General features: G+C 50.8%; 2 protein-coding genes across 4 annotated transcripts in view; one reads left to right on the forward strand and one right to left on the reverse strand.

The window, feature by feature from the left end:
* Nucleotides 1-2307: 2307 nt before the first annotated feature.
* LOC120829778 (uncharacterized) lies at nucleotides 2308-6658 on the reverse strand. Of its 3 annotated transcripts, none has more exons than XM_078087688.1 (5): nucleotides 5298-6658; nucleotides 4529-4661; nucleotides 3405-3787; nucleotides 2738-2848; nucleotides 2308-2629 (listed from the first exon to the last, which is right to left on the reverse strand). In XM_078087688.1, exons 1-4 carry the CDS (start codon nucleotides 5414-5416, stop codon nucleotides 2776-2778), a joined length of 708 nt encoding a protein of 235 aa, XP_077943814.1. In that variant the 5' UTR covers nucleotides 5417-6658; the 3' UTR covers nucleotides 2308-2629; nucleotides 2738-2775. The 3 variants fall into 3 exon arrangements, with proteins under 3 accessions (XP_077943814.1, XP_077943813.1, XP_040050117.2); XM_078087687.1 differs by having other exon boundaries at nucleotides 2308-2677; XM_040194183.2 differs by lacking the exon at nucleotides 2308-2629 and having other exon boundaries at nucleotides 2684-2848; nucleotides 3405-3784.
* Nucleotides 6659-12540: 5882 nt separating this feature from the next.
* The window catches only part of skia (v-ski avian sarcoma viral oncogene homolog a), a 52544-nt gene continuing 37942 nt past the window's right edge, over nucleotides 12541-27142 (forward strand). Inside the window, exon 1 of the mRNA XM_040192727.2 lies at nucleotides 12541-14350. Coding sequence (XP_040048661.2) covers nucleotides 13430-14350 — 921 coding nt within the window. The 5' untranslated portion in view covers nucleotides 12541-13429. The remainder of the gene's footprint in view (nucleotides 14351-27142) is intronic.

Consider the following 27142-nt stretch of genomic DNA (forward strand, 5'->3'; position numbering starts at 1 on the left):
CTGTCCGTCCGGCGTTTCTTCATTTTTGAACACAACAGACCTTAGCACATTGATCGGGTGTTTTCCCAACAAACTAACGTTAGGTTCATAGGTGCATCTTATTATATAACGTTACATATACATGTTCTAATAGATTTTATAGAAATATATTTATCCTTTATTAGCATATATTTGTTATATTCATGTTGGATATTTATAATAGTTATAGTAGTTATTGTATTCTGAATATAGTTGTATACATATCCATTGATAGATATACTGAATTGTTTGACTAAGATGTCCTTATTATGTTAAATATGATGAATAAATGTTGAATGTTCAACTGAAAAGTAATAATGTGTGTTTGATTTTTGCATTGAATCATACTGTGATGTTTACTGAAACTGATTGGCTGGTCCTACCAAAAAAAAAAACATGTATATGTATATATATATATATATACATATATATACACCAGCCCGCCACTGCCCAAAATTAAATAAGTTCTGGGGTCAAATTTCCTTGGGACTTGGGACAGCAGTATCCATACCCCTGAACCCTGAGCCCCTCACAGACTCTATTCGGCACCGAGCCGCCGGAGTCGCTGATCTGCCGTCAACAGGCCGACGCGTCGGGGCCTTTAGCTCCAAGCTGGACGCCTCATATTACTCAAGTGGAAACACGTTCTCCCGCCTTCACTGACCAGCTGGTTGATTGAGATCTAAATGTTAAACTCAAAAAGATGAGATTCTCACTTAGAGACTCCAGTGACTCCTTAAAAGAGACTTGGGGACCTTTTATAAAGTATTTGAAAGATGCTGCAATTCAAGTGGAAAACTGACAGATGCCGCCATGTTTGATATATTTCATATTATATTTGCAATTTCTGTATTTATCAATGACAACGATGTTGCTACGTATCATCGCTGGTATACGGACTACACCACTGTCTGAAAGGTCCTTTGTGGAACCAAAACTGGTTCTCCTATGGCATCACTTCCAGTTGGCACCTTTACTTTTCTGTGTGTTGGTGAAGTTTATTGAGTTGAAACCACACATACAGTCCGGATGAACGGCGGATCTGCACGGTTCTTCTTTGCAGCCAGTCAACATGTCCATCGTTTAACATACGTGCCTTGACACACATGTCGGTGTTACGCCATAACAACTGACGCTGCTCTTCGGCAACAATGAATAACCCACAACAAACACTCTTTAACAGGGTAGAACACCACCACACAACAGCTGCTGACACATTTAAATTGTACATTTAGTAGGGGTGTAACGATTCATTCTAACAACGATTCGATTCAAATCACGATTCATGGTTACGATTCGATTCATGGACGATCTGGGTTCATTTAGAACGATTCGATTCAATTCATTCGATTCCAATTAATTATGGATATTATAAACAAGCAAACAACAATTAGTGGCAAATGTATTAACCTTTTATTTGAATCAAGTGCCATTTTCCATGTAAACATTACACAATAATTACACAATGTTTGGATCAATTCACAGACACCACATCGTAGGGTCGCATGTCTTTACAGATAAACTTGTTACTGTGATGTGAGTTTGGTGCTGGAGGCCTGAGGCGTCTGCAGAGCTGAGTTACCTGCTGCTGCTGCAGCGGTGACGCTGCTGGAGGTCCTGACTGTCGGCGTTGTTTAATCCCACGGCGCCTTAGTAGATGGCCGGAAAGATTCGTCGTGTTTCAGTGGTTTTTATTTGTCTTCTACATATTCTACAAACAGCGGCCGACTTATTTAGAACACCTCCGTGTTTGCAAAAGCCCAAATGTTTCCACGCGCTGGATCGATAAGTTGGTTTGTAAATGTCTCGCTCGCAGTCGTCTCCTCCACGCTGTGTGTTGTTGTTGTTCAGAGTTTATCGCGGCTCCCGCTGCGAACTGATGACGTCACAGACAGGCAGACTGAATCCAGTAACGTTTAACGTGTCTAAAGTGCTAAAAAACAAACAAACAAACACACATCCACACCGTTTTTGTACTTAAATCCAATGTGCAGTTTCCAAGTATCGATACAGTCGATTAATTACCATTTCAATCGATTTGTAATCGATATATGTCGTCCGGAATGCCGATTTGCGGAGCACAGATCGATTCAGTTGGATCGCAGGAATATAAATCGATTCAGTGGATGAATCGTTACACCCCTAACATTTATGAAAATGACCCCGATGAACTGCATGCTGGGTAAAGCTCACAACAAGAAGTAACTGCTGCTGCATGAAAACACAGAAGAGCAACACAAGAGGAACAAGGAGAGACCAGAGAGGCAGCAACACAACGAGGCCGTTTGGTTTAGTCAGAAAAGGGTTTATTGCAAAGGTCGAGCCGCTGACGTTCCTCTGTTGGCAACACTAGCAGCCACAACAGCTACAAGCTAACACGCCTATTCAGAGTCAGATGGATTTTGGGCCATGGCGCCTTATACTCAACTACTTTTGGAGCAAAGTATCCTTTTAATTGTAATGTACATAATAGACAATAGAGTTGTTGCAGAAACCTTTTGAAAAATACAATGACAGAAGATGTAGGTCATATAACGAGAGGCCAACTGCTCTGCAGCTTCCAGGTCACAACGCGCTTCTCCAGCGGGTTCTCCAGCAGGTTCTCCAGCGGGTTCTCCAGCGGGTTCTCCAGCGGGCTCACCAGCGGGCTCACCAGTGGGTTCTCCAGCGGGCTCACCAGTGGGTTCTCCAGCGGGTTCTCCAGCGGGTTCTCCAGCAGGTTCTCCAGCGGGTTCTCCAGCGGGTTCTCCAGCGGGCTCACCAGGTCACGTCCACATTGACCTCTGACAGACACTGGGCGAGGTGGCCGTCACAGTCCATTTGGGTGAACCTGGAGAGAAACAAGGAGATCTCGGTTGGTACGTGACACCGGAGCTGATCCTCACGGACCGCGTGCCGTTACCGCGGCAGCTGGTAACTCTGGAAACGTTTGAGGGAAGGAATAAAAGTTGGAAAAAACTCCGACATGATGATGAAGAACAAAAAACAATGAGACCTGAAGTTCACGCACACACTGGTATTAATAGGAAGGTTCCTGTATGGTCCATTTCTGCCCAGATGTTCACACAAACATCTATCAGTGTTAAACACTCACAAGTATCTTGAATAGTAACGTGTTTCTGTACGTTCCTCACATACTTTCTAGGGTTTTATTGCATTTAAGACAACCAGAGGTGTCAGCATCCACTTCTCTCTGCTGGGAGTCTCACTGTGTGTGTGTGTGTGTAGTTGTGAACCTTACATGTCTACATTGTGTGTTTGTGAGGAGACCCATGAAGAGCTAAAACATTCCTTGTTCCTCGCTCTGAATCCCAGCAGAGTGGGACGGGGGACTGAAAGGCGATGGGACAGCTCCTCACGTCTCTACTGACGGAGGTGTCTCTTACCCGTCAGGGAACATCACGAGGCACATGGGGCAGCTCTGCAGCCGCCCCCCTCCTCCACCTCCTGCCACATGTGGCTGCAGCCCCTCCTCCTGCAGAGAACCTCGGCTGGCCTCCTGGTTTGAGAGAGGTCCCGCCCCTTCCTCTTGCTGTGCTCCTGTCCTCCTCTCGTGTCCCCCTGCAGTGGAGGGCCCGGGCGATGAGCTGCGGGAGGATGGCCGGGGTCTCTGGGGGAGGGCTTGGAGGGGGGGCGCCTCCTCCTCGCCGCGGCGCCCGCTGTGAGACGGTGGCGGTGTGGCGGGCCGGTCGGGTCCAGGGAGGGGAGCCACGTCTCTGCTGAGCTCACACCACCACAGCTCTTCATCCAGCTTCATCGGGGGGGCCTTCTGGATACATCAAACCACCAATAACGCATTACAAGGAGACAACATTACTGCAGCAATTGTGCTGCATTAATAACAAAGGCCCGGTTTGCTCAGTGGAAACATTCACAACCATCTGCTGGACCAGCGGTTCCCTTAGGACCATTAGCAACACAGGGGGACATTATTATAAGAGTCCCAGAACCAACAGAAAGCACTTGAATCCAAACCATCAATGCGGGTTTGACAGCTCAAGTGCTTCCCCCACAATGCAACTGGGGCCAAAGAGAAATCAGACTTCAAAGCTTGGAACTGAAGCGATCACATGACCTCACATGGAGCTTCCAGAGGAGAAGGAGCTCAGGCAGCAGGTTGCAGAGGATCCGAGGTGGTTCTGGACTGGACGCTGCACTCTAAGCAGGTCTCACTTGTCCCCGACGGATAAGAGTGCTAAGGAAAGGAGCTTCAATGCTTCCTTACCTAGGTCCTTAAGGAACCACTGGACCTTCCTTTATGAAGGGAAAGGAGATCATTCGAATCATTCAGATCATTTAAATTTCCCCGCTGCAGACTGACGTCACCAACGTGCGTCTCAGAGCTACGTCCCTTAGTGAAGGTGGAGACGAGTCCCTAAACACCGCGGTGTCTTTTTGTCCTTGGCCCCGGGACGCTTCCCACAGAGGTCACGAGTAGACGTTAGGGGGCATTTTTTGGAGTATGGAATCCAGCCTCAGTATGGAACAGGAACAGGAAATGTGTTCATACCGCTGCGGATGGATGTGGGAGGTCAGGAACCGGGTCCCAGTGCAGATCCCCAAGGTCGGGCAGAGCGGACTTCAGCGTCAGCGCCCACAGGTTCTCCGCCACAGGGAGACACTCGCCCCTCCACCACGCTGACCTGTGGGGCAGATGACGTAGATCCTTATCGCTAAGGCCTCCCCAGCACGCTGCTACGTCACGCGAGCTTTTCACCGTGTTTACGACTAGAATTCATCCTCACAGCGCAGCAGCAGAGGCTTTTTCTAAATGATTAGGTTTGCATTTTTAATCTGCCAATGAAATTATTCATGAAACGCTCTTTGATCTGATGCACTGTGTCTACTTGTGTAAAGAACAAAGTAAGAGGCAGACAAATGCAAATCCACACAGGACCTTCAAAGTGTAAAAGCACAAATGCCTTCACATTTTTCCAGAAGCAACTGCAGGACGTTGTGTGGACATGTGTCCCCCTGTACTTATAAAGGCCTCTAAGAGGACGCGCGTCTTGTACTCATTGTTGCAGTTCAGTTCAGTTTAGTTAGTTAGTTTAGTTAGTTTAGTGTCAGGCGTCGGTTGTTATTCTGCATCGGTCTTTGATTTGGTCAACAAGGTCAACGGGGTCAACATCTCACGTGTTAAAAGCTCCTCGTCTGTAACGTTTCACATTACTCTGTAATATGCGATTCTTCCTTAAACCAAACCGAGATGTGACGTCGGAGCGCAGGTGTGCGTCAGATCCCACGTGGTTCGCGGCTTGGCGCGCACGCGCACGCACCTCCCGGTCTCCGCTGTCGGCGCGAGCGCGCTCCTCTTCGGTGACGTCTTCGCCGGATGCTCGTCTCTGAAGGACGACTTGTTGCGTTTAAGTTTCGACTTTGAATGTTTCTGAGACATTTCGTTACATTACGTCATCACAGCACCTTTAAACCTCCGCGCGTGTGTCCCAAACAGAACTTCTTCTTCTTCTTCTTCTTCTTCTTCTTCTTCTTCCTCTTCTTCTTCTTCTTCTTCCTCTTCCTCTTCTTCTTCTTCTTCTTCTTCTTCTTCTTCTGCGGCCGGATGGCGGCTCGCGGACAGCTTGAAGGTTCGAACCGCCCTCTGTTGAGCGGGAGGGCGCTTCGTGACGTCATTGGCGTCGGCATTGGTCATCGGCGTTTATGTCACGCCTGCTCCGGACTACCCACAATGCACTGTGGCGTGCCGCTGTATCCAGATGTTTCCACATGAGAGAGTTAATTGGATTAGATTTGACAACAAGCACCATGTAGGAAATGTGTTTTTCCTGGTTAATGATAATACTGACCGCTAGATTATTAGTCACATGTTGTGCGATGAAGATCTAATCTAGAAAATAACTTGTTCGGTTAGTAATCGTTTTATCTATTCCACGCATATCAAACGGAATAATTAAGTCACAGAGACAAAACAAGGATAGGATTCAATGACGATGTGTGCACATCGCCACATGTCGCACGTAAATACACATACAGAGACGGTCAGTGTGCAGCGACGACATGTATGATCTCCATCCTTTCGTAAAGGATGCTCCAGTGCTTCCTACTGGTTGCTAAGAAGAAAGAACTCTTCAATCCAGCTGAGGTCTGCAAACCAAGAGGAGCCACCCAGATGTGACCGTGGGGTCCACCCTGCAGGTGAGCCCATAGACCTGCACCTTTTGAAACCTTGCATTCATCATTTTTCCATCGCCGTCTCAGAATAGGGCAGTTGCCGTGTGTTTTTTCGCCACCAATGAAATGTAGGAACCATATTTGGAATGCTGAGGAGTGAGATGGAGAAGCCTAACATGTCTCTGGTAGTGGCAGAATCATGTCCATCAGCCATAAAGCATGTACTATTTAACTTAACTATCTTTATGTGCAAACTGTTCTTTTAAATTGACAAACATCCCTCTGTGTAATTATTGGAGCTATTTGAACCAGTGCTTGAAAATCATTGTGACCTCTGAGATTTATACAGAGGAAAACAAAGCTTGGAGACATGGAGGTACAACAACAATTCATTAACAGCAACATAAATGTATGTATTTATTTAAACAAGTCGTGTGTGCGCGTGTGCGTGTGTGCGTGTGTGCGTGTGTGCGTGTGTGTGCATAGATTGAACTTGCCTGCTCAGCTCTTTGCAGGGTGTCATCTCCTCTATCCCGCTGCCTTAATGTGTGCTCTTGAGTCTCTGTGGTCATATTTTCGTGCTGTTGTCAGAAGCAAAGGCTTGAGTTGAGCGTTTCCGTCCCGTCTGTTGACAGCTTCTGTCTGAGCTCACAGGATGCTGCTACGTGTTCAGCACTTTGTTCTTTTTAAAGGGGAGAGGGATGACGGTCTCACTAAGGTTTCGTCCCTGTTTGTCTTCCTGTGCCGATGTGAGGGTTTCCAGACAGAGGACGTGTCGCATCACTGTAAAACTCTCTGAGGCAAATTTGTCATTTGCTATTTTTGGCTATACAAAATAAAATGAATTGAAATGTGATTCATCAGGACCTGAGGTAGGTGGCGTAGTGCTCGTGCCCTCTGGGTACCAATGCCTCTGAGTACCAGGCCGGATACATGCGAGAAGCAGCAGTACGCAACAAAAAGGTGCCGGTAAAGAGTGAAATGTACTGTGCCGGTACTGAATAGCGGTGAGTAGCGGCCCACTTTGAGCCCTGATTAGAACCAATAATTGTTCGCCTCTTTTCATCGACTAACCGTTCCCTCTGAATGCCCCTAATCAGGTTCCATCGGCACATCCTTCCATCATTGACCCTGAACATGGAGCATGCGATGCTATTTTCAGACTTAATGTACATCCTCTCCGTCCTCCCTGCATGTTCCCTCAGTTTAGTCCTCGAGGTGATCACCACTGAGACACCTGACCACCTGACACACGTACCTATCTCGGTGTGAAACCGCTGTCCTCTACATCAGCCGGTGGGGGACTTTCACCTACTGAACGTTGGGTTAGCAGGTTTTAGCTCATCTACTCATGTGTTAACAGTGTTTTGTTACAGATATTATGTCACACTTGCGTATGTATTTCTACTCCGTGAACACTGCAGAGCTTTACACTGGGCAGGAGTTCTAACTGCAATGATAATACTTTGTTCCCTTCTGGAGGGCACCGAGACAGTGGAAAGTTGAAGTCATAATAACGGTGGGATTTTCTGCGCTCTTTAAGCTTTTGGCCAAAAGAGAGGGACCAACGGAGAGTGGCTACACTTATGCAATGGAAAGAAGACGAGGGAAAGCTGGACCGAACAGAAGGAAAGAGGAGAGCTTTATTTCAAGGAAACTGCTGCAAACCGGCGCTGAGGGAAAACCTGCCACTTTGAAATAAGGTGAGAGCATTTCTTTGGACACGATGTCACAGGAGATGAGTCCCGCCGCTGGACTGCTGCCGCTGGACAATCATTCTCTCCCACCTGGACCACAGAGGGGCGGCGACAGAACCAGAGCTGTGGGCCGGGCCTTGGTGCTACTCTGAGAAGAAGAAACCCGGCGCCTGGAAACAAATGTTACGGCACGTGATGCTTTGTTGTGTTCTGCTGCCGTGGCAACAGCGAAGATCACAAGGTGAATAAAAGTGAGGGAGCAGCAGCTTTACCGGTTGAAGTTAGAGAAATACCCCATTGGGAGGTTCTCCGTGGAGTGATGCGAGTGTTCCTGGTAGTCTGAAGCCTGTCAACCCAGTACAGCTTTGTATTTACTGTATAATACAAGGATAACGACTAGTTTTAGGTCCCAAAGGTATTCACTTAGGAGGCTGCTGTTTGTGTGCGTCATTAAGCCAGTTGTCCTTTAGCTTTGCTACGTTACAATGATACTCGCTTGCCTTAACCTGGTGTTTCTCTTACCATTGGAACAGGGAGGCGCCCCCACTCTGAAATTCCTTCCCCCTCCCTGGAAAAGTGTGGAATTAAAAACACGCACAGCAGTTCCACACTGATACGTGCGTGAATGTACATGTGGCAGCACGGAGAACACGGGCGGACTGACCCGCGATCCGTCTGTCCGACTCACATCAGGTATGTTGGTGCAGGTTTTACAGGGTTGGAGAAGATCCCAGCAAACATTAGACTCAAGAAAAGAGTTGAGAATACTTAAAATAGTTAAGCAACCGATTTTGGTCCCAGTTGAAATCTAATTCAGAACCCTTGATGTACCACATTCCCAAAGCACTGGTTGATTACCTGGTCATCAGGTGTCTAGAAGGATCCTCGTGTCCTTCCCAAGGGTTCCGCTGTGTGATCTGTACAGCTTGAGAAGCTGCAATGAGCATCAGAAGATGGCAGGAAGGTCTGCACCAGGTCCACTCTGTAACTTAAATCTGAAGAACTCAGAAAGGTGACAGGTTTCATGTAAATGTACAATTTATGAAAATCTTCTTTTTGGATCTTTCAAAAGAAACGAGAACATTTGGCAAAATGTATATTTAACATTTCATCAATGAAGGAAACATGTAGGTTGAGGAGTCTCACTCGTAACCAAAAGAACGGCTTGTTGCTTAATGTCTCCTTCCTTACGTATCTCGTGCACCTCAGGGGTACCTGAAGCTAAGCTAGCAGGCTAAAGCCTCCAGGTTCAAAGCCACCAACACTACCGAGGGCAAAGCACTCTGCCGCTACATGTTGGCTGACCTAGCTAACATGTTAGCTAACCTATGTATTGGTTTGTTTGTGTTAGCTAACCTAAGGTTAGCCTAAGGCTAACCTAAGGTTAGTTACATTAAGAAAACCGGTTTGCCTGGTTCATTTGTGCATGAAATAAACGGCACTCTGCAGCAGCACTGGAGCTGTGCGGCGTTGCTATTGTGGGATATTAGAAATAAACTAACGACCAATGATAAATTAACTATTAATTAAAATGGATTTAGTGTACACCAGAATACAGCCATAATTCTGTAACCATGTAATCCATAAAGTATTGAGAATATTGTAAAAATCACTGTAATCAATAGAAGAATACCAATGTACAGCTACGTTTGCATTCAATGTAATCAACCAAAATGCATGTACGTAATACTTGATAGCACCACAACTGATATTGAGTGAGAGACATTCACAGCATTGAGTGTAATACCTCATTGCACCACTTTATCTATGGAAAACTCTTTCAAATACCCAGCCACCTTGAACGCACCTGAAGATGTCCTGTGATCAGAGGCGTGGACGCTGCCAACCGCACCAACTCTAACCCAATCACCACACCCAATCACCACACCCAATCACCACACCCAATCACCACACCCAGTCCTCCTGTTGGTCTAACAAAGTTACACCAACAGCATAGTTAGTGCACCTTTTCCATTGTCTATACATGTACTTGTGTCCCCTTGTTGGGGATTCGCTGGCAGACGGTAAACTACGTCTCCTGCAGACATGCGCAGTGGAAAACATATTTCTGTTTCTCGTCTCCTTCGTCTTCTTCTTTTACGGCGTTCTCTCTCTTTGCCGAACACGTATTGTGAACAGAAGCCAATGTGCCTTGATTTCTTTGGCAAACTGCGACTGTGAGTCAAGCCCTTCCTGCTCAGCAGATAATGTAATAAGAAACGGGAAGGACAGCAAATTACAAGTAGCCTACACAATCAGCATCATTGAAAACAAGGCCTGTCTAGCTCAGAGAAAACAAGCATTCAAAACTGGGGGCCCCTGTGCCATGTGACCACTCAGGATACATGGTACCCGGACCCCTCAGGACCGGGTACCATGTATCCCGAGTGGTCACCATGTGCTACTGTGAGACCACCAGGACTCCAATGATCCCAAAGGAACCTGAAGCTGTCAGCTGTCGTTGATGGAGGTGGGGGCGAGACCGTCTCCCTGTCACTTCCTGTAGTCCAGAATCAGCTGCTTATGGTCTCCTGCCAACAAGATACCAGGGCGCTGATGTCCTCCCTCCTCGCCTGCCTCAGCGCGCCTGAATCAGGCCGTGTTGTCAACACACTTGGGGAAGGTGTTTCATGTGTGTGGAGTCAAGGCGTCAAGGAGAGGCCTGAACACGCAGCCCAAGGGGCTCCGTCCAACGCATCAAAATCTGTAACCCTTCCAGTATCAAGGTCTGAAGGAATCCACTTGAAACGCCCTCCCCATCCAAATCTGCCAGGCTCCCACTGCGCCTCAAACAAGACCCCAGAACAAAGCCCCTTTCCTAACCCCTACATGACGCATTCTCCAGTTACATTTCTGTTTTTTAGTATACTTACATTACATTACAGGTCATGTAGCTGACGCTTTTATCCGAAGCGACGTACATTGCATTTTTAACCCAAGGCTTAGGAGGAGTTAGGTGTCTTGCTCAGAGACACTTTGACATGGGACATGTCCCCTCTACCCCTGCGCCACGGTGACCCCTTATATACGTCCTAAAGCGTCTTTGGCTACCCAGAAAAGTGCCCAAAAAACCTATTATTATAAGATACGACATTACCTGTACGAATGTAATCCCTCCGTAGACACATTGTGCATAACTGGTCATGTTATAACGTTGTGAGGAATGTTGAACAGAGCATTATGAGGAACAACATTCCATGTTCATTAAGCACACTCAGAACTCCCCGTCCTACACGCCTCACACGTGGCATCACGCAACATGAAAGCGTCGCGATGAATCATACCTGACGGCTCCCTTCTCTTCTCTGGCCATTGTCAGCGTACAGGCTCGCCTGGGAAAACTTTCCACCTCAGTTTTCTCATGGATCCCTTTCTAACAGGAGCCCCCAGAATGTTCTCGGGTTCTCTTCCGCTGATCGCCCCTCTGCCTGCTGGCCTCCCCCGGAGGATCTTACCTCCATCTCCCCCCGGCTGCAGTTTCAGCCATGTTAGGCTAGAGGATGCCAAAGGAACACAGAACTGCTTATTGAGTGAGGACTTCAGGCAGGACCTCCTGAGGAGTAAGAATAATATTAATTATTATTAATCACTCCAGGTTTTTTTTCCTGGGCCCTGAAACTAAATCACGTAGCCTTGATCAAAAACCCAACCATCAAAGACCATTTCTTGTTGATTGACATCTGATCCATGGTGAGCGGATCAGGAACGCAGAGTCTTCTTCTTCTGCCGCAAACTATAGACACACGTCTCCAGACTAAAAGACTGCTTACATTGTACTTATAACGGCTCTTATCTACAGCAAAGTGTAAATTGGCATATTTAAAGAAATCGCACTTTCTTGTTTCTTGTTCTTCTGAGTTTGAGTCCTTATGGTTGAAATGCACTTCTTTGGATAAAAGCGTCAGATAAATGACACGTGATGTGATGTAACTGTCTCTCCAGCCTCGAACCAAATGATTCACATAAACACGCTTTTCTTTTGCTACATTCAGGGTCCTGAGAAAAATAGTAAATCGGATCGTCAGCAGATTGCATTATGTTTGAGTTGATGAATGAACGGATTATGACAGCAATCATAAACTGCACGCTGATTACAAAGACAACAACCGGAGCTTTTAGCCAAATATTAGCCGGATGAGTACATTTCAGAAAGCAATCTTATTCGTAGGCTCACAGGCTACACCAGCGCTTCCCAAACACGAGAACGCCGCGGCCCACTTTGAAATCTGAAAATATTTCGCAGCCAATCAAACCTTTAATCACAACTCTGATCAAAACATAATGATTAAATAAGCTCCATATCTCACGCGCTTGAGCGCCGCTCAGCATCTCGCCGTCGTAGACGAGCTTTGGCGTGTTTGTCAGAGCGCCTTGAGCGGCGTGTACGACCAGTACGGATCAACCGAGTAACCAATTGATCCATGTGTATATAAGGCGCTCCGGATTATAAGGCGCTGTCGTTTTTTGAGGAAATTAAAGCCTTTTAAGTGCGCCTTGGAGTGCGGAAAATGCGGTATATTTACTTTAATACTACTAGAGGGCGCCGCGTTTGTTAATTTTTGTTTGTTTGTTAGTTTGTTTATTAATCTGTCCGTTTAAATTGTTTGTGCTTCATTAACTAATGTTTCACATAACTAATGTGCCGCATCATAAATATTTTTATATTAAGTTCAAACTTTAAAAAATTGAAAATGAAAAAACATTTATTTATTGTAAATGACCTCTCGCGGCCCACCTGCAGTACCTTCGCGGCCCACCAGGGGGCCGCGGCCCACACTTTGGGAATCTCTGGGCTACAACAATTAACTCACTCCATTCAGACCTCTTTGGGAATACTACAGAACCACACTAGGCTGTCGGGAGTAAACTAAATGACTTATAACTAAATAAATAGAGTATTCCGGGGTAAAAGAAAGTCCCCAACATGTCATGAAGTAAATAACAAACACGCGCGCTCACTAACGGAGTTGTTTCTGTGGGAAAGTAGGCGCGCGGCACGTTTTCCCACATCACGTGAACGCGGCATTCGTTGTCTTCTCTCCACAGGGCAGCGGCGGGGGGCGGCTAGTTCCTGGAAGAGCCGGCCTGCCTGCGGAGTCACTCGCATTCCTGGCTGGGATTCAATGACTGAGCCAGACACACACACGCAGGGGGAGGGAGGGAGATACATAGCGGGGGAGGGAGAGAGAGAGAGAGGGGGGAGGGAGGAGGGAGGCTGGCTCTCAGACGTCTCTCCCCGCAGTCACAGTGAACCGCGGGGGCAGACGCAGCGGATCGCAGCGGAAGGAGCCTGAAACGAGGGTCGTTTTGTCCGCAGCTCGACGGGCGGAACCTGCGCGGACTTTCCGAGGCGTTTCTTCGGGCATGGACAGTCGGCGGCCCGCGGCCGGCAGCGACGGGCCGGCGCTCAGCCTGTAGTCGCGGCCGGGACAGAAGTGCGAGCCCGTGGGACTTTTTACCGGATGTTTGATGAGGCGCCCCGCCGCTCGGCTCGCCTCTCGCACCCCGTGGATTCGCCGGGCTCGCGCGCGCACGCACACTCGCGACCGTCGGATTCGCGCTTCTGAAGTCGCGGGAGCAACATGGAGCCCGTCAGCGGCCAGAGCTTCCAGCCGCACCCGGGACTGCAGCGGACTCTGAAGCAGTTCCACCTCAGCTCCATGAGCTCGCTGGGCGGCCCGGCGGCCTTCTCCGCCCGCTGGCAGCACGAGCTGCTCTTCAAGAAGGAGGGCGAGGAGCCCGAGCCGGTCCCGCGGCGTCTGCCGCCGCCGCCGCCGGCCATGCCGGGCCCGCTCTTCATCCCGTCCGACCGCTCCACGGAGAGGTGCGAGACGGTGCTGGAGGGCGAGACCGTCTCGTGCTTCGTGGTCGGCGGGGAGAAGCGGCTGTGCCTGCCGCAGATCCTCAACACGGTGCTGCGGGACTTCTCGCTGCAGCAGATCAACTCGGTGTGCGACGACCTGCACATCTACTGCTCGCGCTGCACGGCGGACCAGCTGGACATCCTCAAAGTCATGGGCGTGCTGCCCTTCTCGGCGCCGTCCTGCGGCCTCATCACCAAGACCGACGCGGAGCGGCTGTGCAACGCCCTGGTCTACGGAGGCGCCTTCCCGCCGCGCTGCAAGAGGGAGCCGGGCGGCGGCTCGCTGGAGCTGGAGCTCACCGAGAGGAGCTTCAGGGTCTACCACGAGTGTTTCGGCAAGTGCCGGGGCTTGTTCGTGCCGGAGCTGTACAGCAGCCCCGGCGCAGCGTGCATCCAGTGCATGGACTGCAGACTCATGTACCCGACCCACAAGTTCGTGGTGCACAGCCACAAGGCTCAGGAGAACCGGACTTGCCACTGGGGCTTCGACTCGGCCAACTGGAGGGCGTACATCCTCCTGGGCCAGGATTACTCGCTCAAAGAGGAGGGGGAGGCGGCCCGCCTGCAGCAGCTCCTGGACGACATCAAGGAGAAGTTCGACTTCGCCAACAAGTACAAGAGGAGAGCGTCGTCGTCCCGGGTGAGTCGGTTATTCACGGGCTTGTTGCCACTGTCGCTTCTTCTCTGCAGCGCTGTCCCCTGCGTGTCTCCCCCCCCCTCCGTGGGACACGCTGGATTTGGGGCAGAGCTCCTCCAAAAGAGTGCTGGAGGGGTCAAATTAAGGCATTGGGGCTCTTGTGTGCAAAAGCACCTGTATGGTCAGTTTGGGGTCATCAGCAGACGCGCGGTTACTATTTGGCCTCAATGACGACAGAAGCCCTCCGGCGGCCATGAAGCCGCTTGTGATGAACCTCTGGGCTCCACTGCAAACATCACCTCATTTACCAGCAACCGCTGCGCAACTGTTCTATTCTACACACACACACACACACACACACACTTCTGCTTGATCCTTACATTCCGGTGCGTGGTCCCATGGGGGGCAAACGTTGGAATGATGTGATGCTTCCTGTGGTTTGTCATCAGACACGTGACACAGTGAAGCTCTGTGAGGGGGTCAGCGTCTGCGCTGGTGTGTGCGGACCAGTAGTTGGGTGGTAGACTGATGAAAGGACCCCCCCTCGGACCCCCACACCCTCCTCTAGAAAAAGGCCCGTGCAGCCATTTGCATGAGCTGTTACACATGAATGGAGCTGATGGAGCAGAGTTAGAAGTATTGTGGTGGAAACATAATATGATCACAACAAAGGAGGCTTTCAGCAGACATCCACCTTCCCCAGGCCAGCACCCACCCATCCCCCCCCCCTCGCCTACTCTGCTCCAGCCCCACTGAAACCAGAGCGGACCCCTGGGCGGCCCCCCAGCCCCCCACGGGAGTCTGCCAAAGAAAGAGGGGTGGCTGAAGGGTCCGAGTCGCGCCCTGCAGGGTGAACACCACCCGCCACACGCGTCCATTCACACTCAAGTGGGCACACCCCAAGCCCCCCCCCGTCCCCCCCGTCCCCCCCCAGGGGCCTCCTCTGCTGCTGTAAGAGCCGACGGGGCACCGAGCGTTAAGACTCGACCAGCTTTTTATTCTGACACCTGCAAACACCTTGTTTTAAGGGACGCTAATGAGGGAACACATGCTGGGGGGGGGGGGGCGCCACCGCCGTGTCAGCACATTGGAGCAGGACCGTGGCGGGGGTTCTTGGGGGGGGTTCTTGGGGGGGGTTCTTGGGGAAGGTTCCTGGAGGGTGTGAGTGGCACCAGCAGTAACCAGGCGGCTCTGTGAATGTTAATGGGGGGGTTTCAGAAGCCGTCTCGCATGCAGACAGACACAGGAAGTGATGTCGTCACACTTCCCTGCCTGCAGATGCTCTTCGAGGAGCTTCCTTCTCACGCGGCGCCAAACCAGCAGTAAAGGTTTAAACGGTTCTCATGTGAGAGGAAATGAACCTCTGCGTGATTTTACCTTAATTGGGTTGATGTGCTGGGGGTGGAGCCCCCCCCCCCCCCCCCCCCCCCCCCCGGTCCTTTCTGGCTCGTCCACATGTGGGCGACGCTCATAATCAGTGGCGTTCGGTGGCGGGATGTTTAGGTAACGGTGAAAGGCAGATATGAAGACGCCGGCGGGGGGGGCAGCCTGTTCGTGTCCAACTCACCGCTGTAGATTGAGGTTCAGCGGCACTTGGGGAAAGTCAGGGCGCGGGGCCCAGCGGGGCCCAGCGGGGCCCAGCGGGGCGTTGACAGGGGAAGCTTCATTCACTGGAGGCAACGGGACCATTTAGCTCAAAAAATCCACTTTTAGCCAATTGTGTGGTTTTAATATATGTCTGTATGTGTGCGGCAGCTAGTACGTAACCCACCGGTCCCGCGCCCTAAAGCCCCAACGCCGCTCGGCATGTGAAGGGGCTGCTTGTTTCAGCGAGGGGGGGCGGTGGTGGTGGTTTGGGGCCTGGAGGAAGTGAACTCCCCAAGGTCCTGTTTCTTATGCAAGGCGCAGTGTCGTCTGAGCCTGCTGACAGCCGCCGTGTCCACGCGCTGGACGGGACAGCCGCCGTGTCCACGCGCTGGACGGGACAGCCGCCGTGTCCACGCGCTGGACGGGACAGCCGCCGTGTGCATGTCAATGGTGCCCCCCCCCCCCCCCCCCCGCTGCCTCTTATTCCTGGTCCAACTAGCACTCTGCCCACGGGGACTGTCCTCGCGTCCCCGGCGTGTCCAGCCGGAGGAGCTGTGCTTGGAGAGGAGCTCCTGACGTTGTGGCCATTCGGCGGGTCGGGTTCCACCACACATCCTGCCTCCTGCCTCCTTACTGCCCCGAGGCTGCTCACCGGGGGCAGCGGGCGTCAGATGCGTCTTCTCTGGAAGATCACGTCTCGTGTCGCCTGGCTGCGTTTCTTCTTCAGCCCCTAAAATGTCCTCATTAAGAGGACACGTGAGTGTTTGGGGACAAACGGCTGCAGTGGTTGGTTGTGGAGGTCAAACAGGAAATCAGCGGCGGGGCAGCTTTCATCTGGGGGGGGTCGCCCCCCATCCAGGTTCCCCCCGTGCACCCATGTGTTTGGAGGAGAGCCAGCAGCACGCGACCTTTCCCTCCCCAAATAAAGAGGCGACCCCCCTCAACCCTCACCCCTCGCCTCCCCTCACCCCTCACCTCCCCTCACCCCTCGCCAATAGGGTGCTGCTGAGCAACTCCCACGGGACAGATGGCTGTCTGATGAAAGCAGCTAGACTCTGTGTGTGTGTGTGTGTGTGTGTGTGTGTGTGTGTGTGTGTGTGTGTGTGTGTGTGTGTGTGTGTGTGTGTGTGTGTGTGTGTGGATCAGCTGTAGGAGAAGATTAGCATGAGCTCACTGCCTACTCATTTCCATCCCCATCTGCCTGTCTCCCACAGTGATGCTTCCACACACACGCACACGCACACGCACACACACAGACTCCACCCCCGTAACGCCTGCTCCGTCCTATGATGAATACAGAAGCAGCGCCGGCAGGACGTCCCGTCGGTGTGACGTCAGCGGTCCCTCATGCCGCTGGGACCACGGCGGACGTCTCTCTCCGAGCGGCTTCCCCTTAGTCTGCGCCTGAGGAGGCCGGGTACAGACGGGGGGCGCAGGCGGGGGGAGATTTCCAAGCTGACGATGCGCTGATCTGATTTCTCATTGAACAGTCGCTCGGGGGGAAGCCGGTCCGCAGGGGGACCGGATCTCCGTGTCGAGAGGAGCCGCAGCGACGCTTCCTTTCTGTTCAGGGACAAACTTGCGTCCCGCTCAGAGTCCGCCCTGCTGCCGAGGAGCCGTTATTCTGTCGGGGTAGAGGCAGGCCGGTCCTGGGCCCCCGCTGAGTGGTTTTCTCGCGTTGCCTCGGCTTGGGGGGATGTGTGTCATTGTGAGTGGGAGCGGGGGGGGGTTGGGTGTGCTGGCTGGCCTTTGTCACCTCCTTTGTGTTGGTATCAGCTGTGGATCTGTGATGGTGGGGCGGATAGAGGCGATGACCCCCCCCCCATCCCCTCCAGATGATCAGTGCTGAGTCATGGAGCCCCCACCTGTCCAAACACAGTAACTCCACATCGTAGTTCAGACCTTCTTTCACTTCTCCTGATTGGGCCGTTAACGGGTGGGCGGGCTCATGCACCCATCCCGCCTTCCACATTGTGATTTAAGGGCAACATAAAGGGGCTTTTCATGTAGGGTCCTGCCCACCTGAGGGGTTTGTCACCCACGTTTCAGGGTAACACGCGGATTGAGAACACTAAGAACTCTGCAGGGATTATTTGGGTTTACCAGCTGCAGGTTGGACCTGGTGATGACGTGTGTCTCTTCTTCCCGTCTGCTCTGACTCATCGCGGCCGTCTAGTCGGCCTCTTTCAGGCGCGAGGGGCTCATCTTAGGCCGGATTAATCAGGGACCAAGCAGAGGAACCTGGTCCTGGACCTGTTTGCCTCGACAGGTTCTACAAGGAGTCTGCAGAAAGCGTGTGCGTGCGCGGCAGCCTGTCAGGGAGGTGAGGGGGCTCAGGACGCGGCTCGGTCCAGACCGGCAGACAACGTCTCAGACAACTGCTCCTCAGGTTCATGAGGCGCCCCGCTTTAACAACCCCCCCCCCCCACACACACACACACACACACACTTCAACCAGAGATCTACACAAACACACCGCGACCCCCCTCACACACACACTGACAGGCGTCATCCCCATCGACACACTGCATACCATCATTACAGAGCAGACAATGGCCCTCTGAAGTCCTCGCCTCATAATTAATGTAATTGTAGATGTGTGTGTGTGTGTGTGTGTGTGTGTGTGTGTGTGTGTAACCACCTCTGACCCACAGTGAGCACAAAGACATCATTCTCACTGCCTCCCTTCAGAGGAGCACTGCCAAGGCTCTCTAGATATCTGTTTGTATAAAGCGCGTGTGTGTGTGTGTGTGTGTGTGCGTGTGTGTGTGTGTGTGCGTGTGTGTGTGACAGCACTTGCGGCTGGCTGAGCTGTCACTCTTCTCACATCGATGATGCCTGTCTGCCACATTCTGGGGCTGAAGCTGCCTCCGGGCTCCACCCTCCGTCGATGAGGTGGTGCTTTTTGCATCTGCTCACATGGCTCCGGGCTGCGTGTTCCTCCCGCGGTCGGTAAAGGCTGCACATGCACATGCGTGGGTCAGATGGGTTCGTTCGCTCTGCGGGTGTGTCTCCATGCAGAGGTGTTACCGTGAGCCCGGTGATGGGACGTCACTCAGCACTTTGCACTGAACGTATTTGTGCACATTCTATTTCCCCACCATGGAAATCAGGTGAAATGAGATAATTGGGTTTGTTTTTTATCATTTTCAGCTTCGCTGGAAAGTGACAGAAACGTGGTTTTATTGAATAATAATCAATAATAGATCAGTTAAATAACTACTGTAAATGAAGACTTTTTGGGACACAGATCGCCTAATTATGTCTTTAGAATTCTTCAGTGTCAAACAAAGCCATGCGTTTGGTTCACCCAATGGGACGGCCGTGTCACATGTGCGCCACACATGCACCAGCGGGACATCGGCCTGGGGTCCGTCCTGCTGTCAGAGACGTCCCCAGAACCTTCGTGGCAGCGCTCTCGTTTGTCCAGTGTCACGCAGGGACACAACGTGGACGAACCGTGCGAGCGGAGGACACGCGGTCCGACCTTCTGTCGCGTGTCGCTGAAACGAGTGACTTTGTCGAGCACTTGAGTTGGAGGCCGAGGGAACGCGACACCCACACTAAATAAAAAAAGCCTTGTTGACGTCGTAACACATTCTCTACAACATCAGCAGTCCCAAGCCGGCCCGTCAAACCGAACCCCGGACCCCCCCCTCGCCACTGGAAACTATGTGACTTGGCTCCAGAGTGAAGCCTCTCACGGAGTTCATCAGTGGAACAAAATGTCCGTCTCCGGGGTGGAAAGGACCAGTGTGTGCTGGATGTGGACGCTGCCCAGCGCTCAAACCAAAGGGCCTCTTTGTGCTTCGCCCCTCCAGACAAAAACAGCGGGGCGGTTGGACCTGCACCCTGACGGGCCGGGTCCAGGACGCACGAACACGAGAGACGTGGACGAGCGGGCCGCTTGTGTCAGACAGAGACGAGGGTGACACCAGCTCCCTGTCCTGCTGCCGTCAGCCCTGCCGAGGCCGCGCAGTGCGTGAACTTTGAGCCTTGTTTTCTACCCGCTGAGTAACACGCCGCACAACCCCACGCACACAGGGCGCGCCGCACAAAGTCCCACCGAGGTGTTAATCAGGCCCGCCTGAAGTCCACTGACCGGCTCCTCACTGTGTGTGTGTGTGTGTGTGTGTGTGTGTGTGTGTGTGTGTGTGTGTGTGTGTGTGTGTGTGTGTGTGTGTGTGTCTGCAGGCCACAGCTACACAGAAATGTCTATTTCAGAGTGTTAGCTGGACGGAGCGCAGACAGGCAGACACCTCTGTGGCGTAGAGAGGGAGGGGGAGCGATAATGGATTTACTTTAGTGTGTGTTTCAAGGTGCCAGACAGCTCTCTCTCTCCCCCCCCCCTCCCTCCCTCTCTCTCCCCCTCCCCCCCTCTCTCCCTCTCTCTCTCTCTGCCAGGGCCTGTGTGAGGAAAGGAACTGCTCTCCCTCCTCTTAATGCTTTGAGTGAGCTGCAGCATTAAGGGAGAGAGGTGTGTGTGTGTGTGTGTGTGTGTGTGTGTGTGTGTGTGTGTGTGTGTGTGTGTGTGTGTGTGTGTGTGTGTGTGTGTGTGTGTGTGTGTGTGTGGCGCCCCAGTTGCTGTGATTGGAGCAGTAATGTGGTTGCTAAGCAAATGCAGTTTTTCTTGGACTAAATCGGCAAGACGTCTCCCTGGCGGGCCGGCTGGCGGGCCGGGCTCCGGCGCCGCTGCTGTGGCGGCTGCGTGTTGCCGTGACTCGCGTGCGCACGGCGCAGCAGGAGACACATCTCGGAAGGCGTTGTTTGACGTCCTGCATTCGCGTTTGTCCACTGGTCCGTCCGTCCTGTGCCTACAGTCAGTTGTCATTGGGAGAGTTTACTACTTCAACCAAGACTGAAAGGTTCCTCGTGAAGCGACCGCTGTGTGTGCCTGCAGAACACGACTTACTACACAATAGTAACATTTAAATACATATTTCCAGATGCTGGCCTTAAAGGTGTAGTTAAGATGTAGTCACATCTGGACAAACACAGCACTGAATGCACTGCAGCATTTGCAGCTGGGGAGAAGCTGCTGTGCACGTGGAGTCTGGTCCACGTCACTCGCCCGCTGCCCATCGGCTGCCGGCTGGTGTTTCCGGTAAGGCGAGACGGTAGATGGGGGTCAACCGTCACAGAGCGAGATGGACGGGCCGTGCGAGGGAAAGTCGGGGGTTGTTCACTTTAATTAAAGCAGCAGTGTGCTGTCACATATCTGTCAGACCTCATAGCGACGGGACCCGCAATCAGCCCGTCCACCGTCCCCCAGGCCCCGGCGCCCCCGGGGATCCCCTTTCAAACGGAGTAGTAGTGCTATATAAGTGTCAGGGGTTGTGCGTGAGAGCAGGACGTCCTCTGCTTTTAGCCTCCCGCTGGAGTGTCACGTTTCCTCACTGCTGAGCACAGCCCAAACACCGCCCTGTGGGGGCAACGGGCCTTTTCCATATCAATGAAGTCATTTACACACCATTAGCTTATTCACTTCAGACATCCAAGCAAACCCAAATCGCTGCTGGGGGATGTGGTGCAGCGGTTTGTGTGCAATGGATGGCAGCTGATATGCAAATTCTGAGGCAAGTGACTGCAGCTAATATGCAAATTCTGAGGCGAGTGACTGGTGGAACACTTTTATCAATCAAATCATTAGTGGTTCAAATAACTCATTAAGAAACAAACAGGAAAAACATTTGCTGGTTCTAATGGTAAATATGTAAGCAGTAAATCTAGAAATTCCTGACCTGATTCCAGCTGAGCATCACGTGCCGGACCAGAGCAACTCCCTGTCCTCTCCCCCTTCTCCATCCATCAGGAATCAGCAAACATTTATTGCCAAAATATGTCAAACATACAAGGAATTTGTCTTGGCGGTTGGTGCGCGACCGTAGACAACAAGACAGAAGTGCACAGGTAATAAAATAAAGTGAAATGAAAATCTAAGGCTATGGGTTAGTAGAATAAGGCTATGGGTTAGTAGAATAAGGCTATGGGTTAGTAGAATAAGGTTATGGGTTAGTAGAATAAGGCTATGGGTTAGTAGAATAAGGTTATGGGTTAGTAGAATAAGGCTATGGGTTAGTAAAAAACAAGGGAATAAAGTTAAAGTTAAGAATTTAAAATATTCAAAAAGTAAAAAAATATTAAGCATAAAGTGCACTAGCGAACAAGAGACAAAGTGACGAGTGATAAATTACAGTTAAAGTGGCATGTGCAGTGTGAGGGGGAGTGACCGGTGGGATGTTATAGTCAGTCAGTGGGGGACCGGCTCTGCTGATGAGCCCGACTGCCGACGGGAAGAAACTGTTCGTGTGGCGGGAGGTCGTAGTCCTGATGGACCTCAGCCTCCTGCCAGATGGAAGGGGCACAAACAGGTTTTGTCCGGGGTGGGAGGGGTCGGCCACCATCTTTTTAGCTGCTTCAGAGACCTGGAAGCGAACAAGTCCTGCAGGGACGGCAGATTGCAGCCGATCAGCCTCTCTGCAGAGCGGAGGACACGCTGCAGCCTGCCCTTGTCCTTGGCTGTGGCTGCAGCGTACCAGACGGTGATGGAGGATCAGAGGATGGACTCGATGATGGCCATGTAGAAGTGGACCATGTCTGTCTCTGTGCGTAGCGGTTTAAATGGCCGACAACAATAAACACAAGAGTTTTGTGAAAGCAGTTTAAGGTCGTGATTCTTCATCCAGTGATTGAGACTGAAGGTTCTACAGTACCGACATCGAGCGAGCAGTGCATGAAGCTGTTGTAGAAGATCTAGTCTATTTTATTCATGCAATATACAGTCAGTACAGTGAGGTTCGCGCCCACCAGCAAAGCAGACACGCTGCAACGCTGTTCGAATCTATATTGGAATATAGATGTTCACAATATCGCTTACAAGTTGATTTGAAGCCAATAAAAACACTTTTGTCCTCTTAACAATTATCGTACCAAACTGCCACTATAATGTGCCTCTGAGTTCTATAGGGTTTGCCCCCCCCACTGTCTTTCTGAGGCACTGTTGTCGGGGGGGATGATCCAAGGCCTGTCAACCCCAATTACCCAGATGTAGGCCTCTGCCTCACTTCCTACCCCTAATCCCCCCTTTCTCTCCCTCTCTCTCTCTCTCCATTCTCCCGGTCGGGACACAAAAAGATAGCTGGGCGAACAAGGCCATTGTCTGAGAGCCTTATGTAATAGTTATTAAGGCACATGCCGTATGCGTGCTACATGATCCTGCTGGTTTTTGGTCTTTACCTCATTTTTATTATGCCGCCGAACCTAAATGGTCCCATTACAGGGCCATTTCCTGTGCGTTCTGATACAGAGCAGATGAAGAGAACAAGGTCTGTGTCAGAGTGATTGCTCTGGTACGTGGAGGTCTTTGACCTTTTGATTGAGACGACACCATCCCACCTTGTTAGTCTCCTTAGAGTCGACTTCAACTTCCAGTCTGGCTCCGTCTTTATTTTCCAGAGGAGTTCAGCAGCAGAAACCGAGCGGGGGCCGCCCCTCCTCTGGTGGGCCTGCCCCTCCAGATTAGTCAGCACACCATCTTCTGTATGTAAACTGACGGCCCAACATGGGACCAACTTGTCTGCGCTGACCTACTTCACGGAACACGGTGTAAATTTAGTGCGTTGCACCTCCATGTGTTTGCTCTAAGCGGCCCACGCCGGTCAGGGGGGAGAGGACGGGCTGCCACCATTGCTGCGTCTTTAAAAACTCTCCCCAAGCTGCTTTTCAGCTTACCAGCGCTGCAAACTAGGTAATCGCCCCGATGCACGAAAGGGCTTATATACCAACTGCAAAGTACGCACAATTAATTTCCAGCGCCACCTCACCCGGCTCGATACTCTAATCGGATTCTTGTTTTCACTGTTTTGTTCTCACTGTTACGTGAGTGGGGGCTGTTGTTTACCACTTCCTCTTGTTTGGATGCACTTGTACTTCTAGTTGGTGGAGGTGGGAGTGTGTGCAAGGCTGTGTGTGTGTTTGCGTGACTGATCATTTCAAGCCTTCTCAGCTTTTACCAAGTAGCAGGTGGCACCAATATGGTGTTACAGTGCCGGGTGTGAACCAAAGTTACATACAAGGAAGAACTGCAAAGAAATGTGGACCACATTGAGTTCTGTACGGGTTTCGTTCTTTAATATATATCTCTTTCTTTCCAACAGCCAGAGTTCATCTCTGATAAAGTGTCCGAACGGCTACATGGGATTTTACTGATGTACGGGCTCTGGGCTCCAACCTCTATCCACTAGAGTTGTCACGATACCAACATTATGACTTCGATACTATACCTGCCAAAATATTACGATACCACAAATACGAAACTGGAATATTTATCTATGATAGTAATAAATAAAAAACTAAGTTTCCCTTTTTTACCTGGCGTCTGTTTGACTGTCTGTGGGATAAACGATGCTTCATTTACTTGCATATAGAGTTTGATATTCTCATCATCATGTGTGTATTATTTGGTACAATTTTGTGTGCATTCTGACCTCATGATCATATCGGCCCACATGAGTGATATTGTAGGTTATTTTGCATGTATATATTTCTGCTGGACTATTCAGGAACTTATTTGCGATCTTGCTTTGTTTTGTGTTTCTTGATGTTTGACTGTTAGGAAAGTTGTTGTTAAGCTATCCAACAAAGCTACAGGGCTGCCAACCCTCACGGTTTCCCCGTGTGACACGCGTGTTTCCATGTTTTCACACGCACTCACGCCACACATCCAATTTATTACGCTAAAATCCTGCGCTGGTTCATCTCCAACCTCGCCGACGGTAAACGGCGGATCTGTAATCCGATTCGCTGCACGTAGCGTAACTTACACCCCCGTCGTCCGTAGCGTTCAGCCGACAACATCTCACTCCGTACCGATCAGCATTAGAAAGAAGCCGACGCGAGAGCACTTAATACTAGCATCAATGTCCGAGCGTGTTGTAACAAGCTTGCTAACGAGATGTCTAGCGGCTAAACTAGCAAGTCAACAATTTTCCAAACACAGTCAAACATCAAGCAAGTGCAACACAAGACAAAGCAGACATCCTCTTGTACCCGGACATTTCCTCTTTTCGAGACCTAAAAAATGCGCCCGGGTAGGACGTGTGGTCACCCAAGCTAAGCTAGGCTAAGGCTAATGGTGTTAGGCTGTATATGGGTGAGCAGTCTGCTACATGAGGGCACGTCTCCCCTGATAACATGTATGAGAGCTGCGCAGTCGATGTGTGCAGGCAGCCTGACACGGAGCGGAACAGTCAGTGCGCTCAGATTGCTGCTTTTTACCGGTACCGGTACTAAAAATATTCAAAACCGTATTGTTTTCAACGTAAGGGTGCCGCGGTACCTTTCTAGTACCGGTACACCGTGCAACACTACTATCCACATCCCCCACATGGGTCACTTCCAGCAGAGTGGTAATGATGATGGGGGATGGGGGGCTGCAGCAGGGGGGTTGTTTTGGCTGAGATAGGAAAGAGTTAGCGGGGAGGGAGGCAACTTGTCAGCACATCCTGCCGTAGCCCAGAAGAGCCCCCTCCTGGTCTGAGAGCAGGACCCCCTGAGGCTCAGGAGGCGACTACGATACTTCATTGATTCCCTGTAAACACGAGTTTATGCTCTCAAGCTGTATTTGCAGGTTTTTTCATACGGTACGATGTTCATTAAGTACCATCGTACTCCAGTCTGTTGTCAAATCTGCTGCTGCTTTCCACGTGTGAATACAGCCTATGCTTGTTCAACATCCCTCTGCTCGCTTTGGTAAGAAAGAACGAGCTAGTGGCCCACAGCTGAATGCTACGTCTGCTAGCATGAGCCGTTTAGCTAACGTGCCTGTAAACGCCAGGGAAGTGGACGACGCATCAGAAAACATCCTCTACAACTGCTTGCTTCATGTGTCTACCTGGTTTACAGATTGGGATAACCGGTCAATCAGCAAGGGAAGAATCAAATGTTTGCGACACAAAAAACTAAAAAGACTCTTGGAAAAAGTGAGTTTAGTAAGTTTCTGGTGACAACTCCCCTGTCCTCCAATGTTCCATTCTCCGCTCATATGCTTCCCATCAGGCAGAGTGATCTACATGACGTCAGTGTGTGTGTGTGTGCATGAATGGGGAATGGCAGAGAAACCAGTCCTGCTTTCCAGATGTAAGCGGAAACGAAGGCACAGGCAGAACGGGGGCAGAGAGTGACGATACAAACCGACTATGCCCACCAGCTTGAGTACATCACGGGGTCAGTGGTGTTTGCCACGTCGGACGTGGATCCTTTGTAACCTTTACTCACACCACTGCAGCCAGATTGCAGCTTACCAGTAGAACCTGAAACTACAGTTTCCTCGTTTGCTCACCGAGCAAGAGGAATCCGTTTTGTAAACACGGCCTATTAGTTGTTGTTTTTCCTGGGTGTATCCGTGGCCTTTATTATTCATTCCTTCACAGCTCAGAAGCCACAGCAGCTGGCACGAGGGCCTTGGTTCTTACCTCCCAGCGCTACCGGTGCGCCGTGCTGCTGTCAGCTGCTCTGCATCCCCAACGTTCTGCTGGCCTGTTATTCAACCTGACCTCTCTCTGACCCGACCCCGGCTTCTCTGGCCGTTAAAACTACAGGCGTAAAAAGGCCTGTGACTTCTGGTCATTAAAGGACATTTGGTGCAATTAAGCCTTTAAGTGTACCTCCCTTGATTACTTCTCAAGAAAGTGTTTGTAGCGTAAGCCTGCGTTTCTAAAGGCCAGACGCAATCGCCACCCAGCACCTCCCCCCTTCCTTTTTGTTCTATTTTTACAGTGGTCCAGACCATAAAGTTGGTCAAGAGGTGGCTTTGGCTGTTTAGCAGAGGTCATGAAAGGCCGTGAACCTTCTGTGACACCTAGAGATGAGCTTTCTGAGGCAGGTCTGTGTCCAATACACTTTTTTAATCAGTTGGGGTGATTGGGGCTCCTAATAGTGTGTCCATTTATCTTTTATGAAACGACTTCAGGGCTCAATGAGCTACTTGACACTGCAGACTTGTTTTCTCTAAACGGAGCAAAGGGTGAACTAGGAAAGTCGAATGGGTGGAAGGGAGGCCACCAAGATCTCTGCACAGCGGCCATCATTTTACCTTCGCCCACTGATCCGTAGGCAGAGGTCTGGAAGTCATAGTCCGAGGTGACATGACCCGAGTGACTCGTCTTGTGGGTTGGAGCCTTGTTGTCTTAGACGCCAGGTTTATATGGC

Source organism: Gasterosteus aculeatus, chromosome 2 (assembly GCF_964276395.1).
Source record: "Gasterosteus aculeatus chromosome 2, fGasAcu3.hap1.1, whole genome shotgun sequence".
NCBI classification, from domain to species: domain Eukaryota; kingdom Metazoa; phylum Chordata; class Actinopteri; order Perciformes; family Gasterosteidae; genus Gasterosteus; species Gasterosteus aculeatus.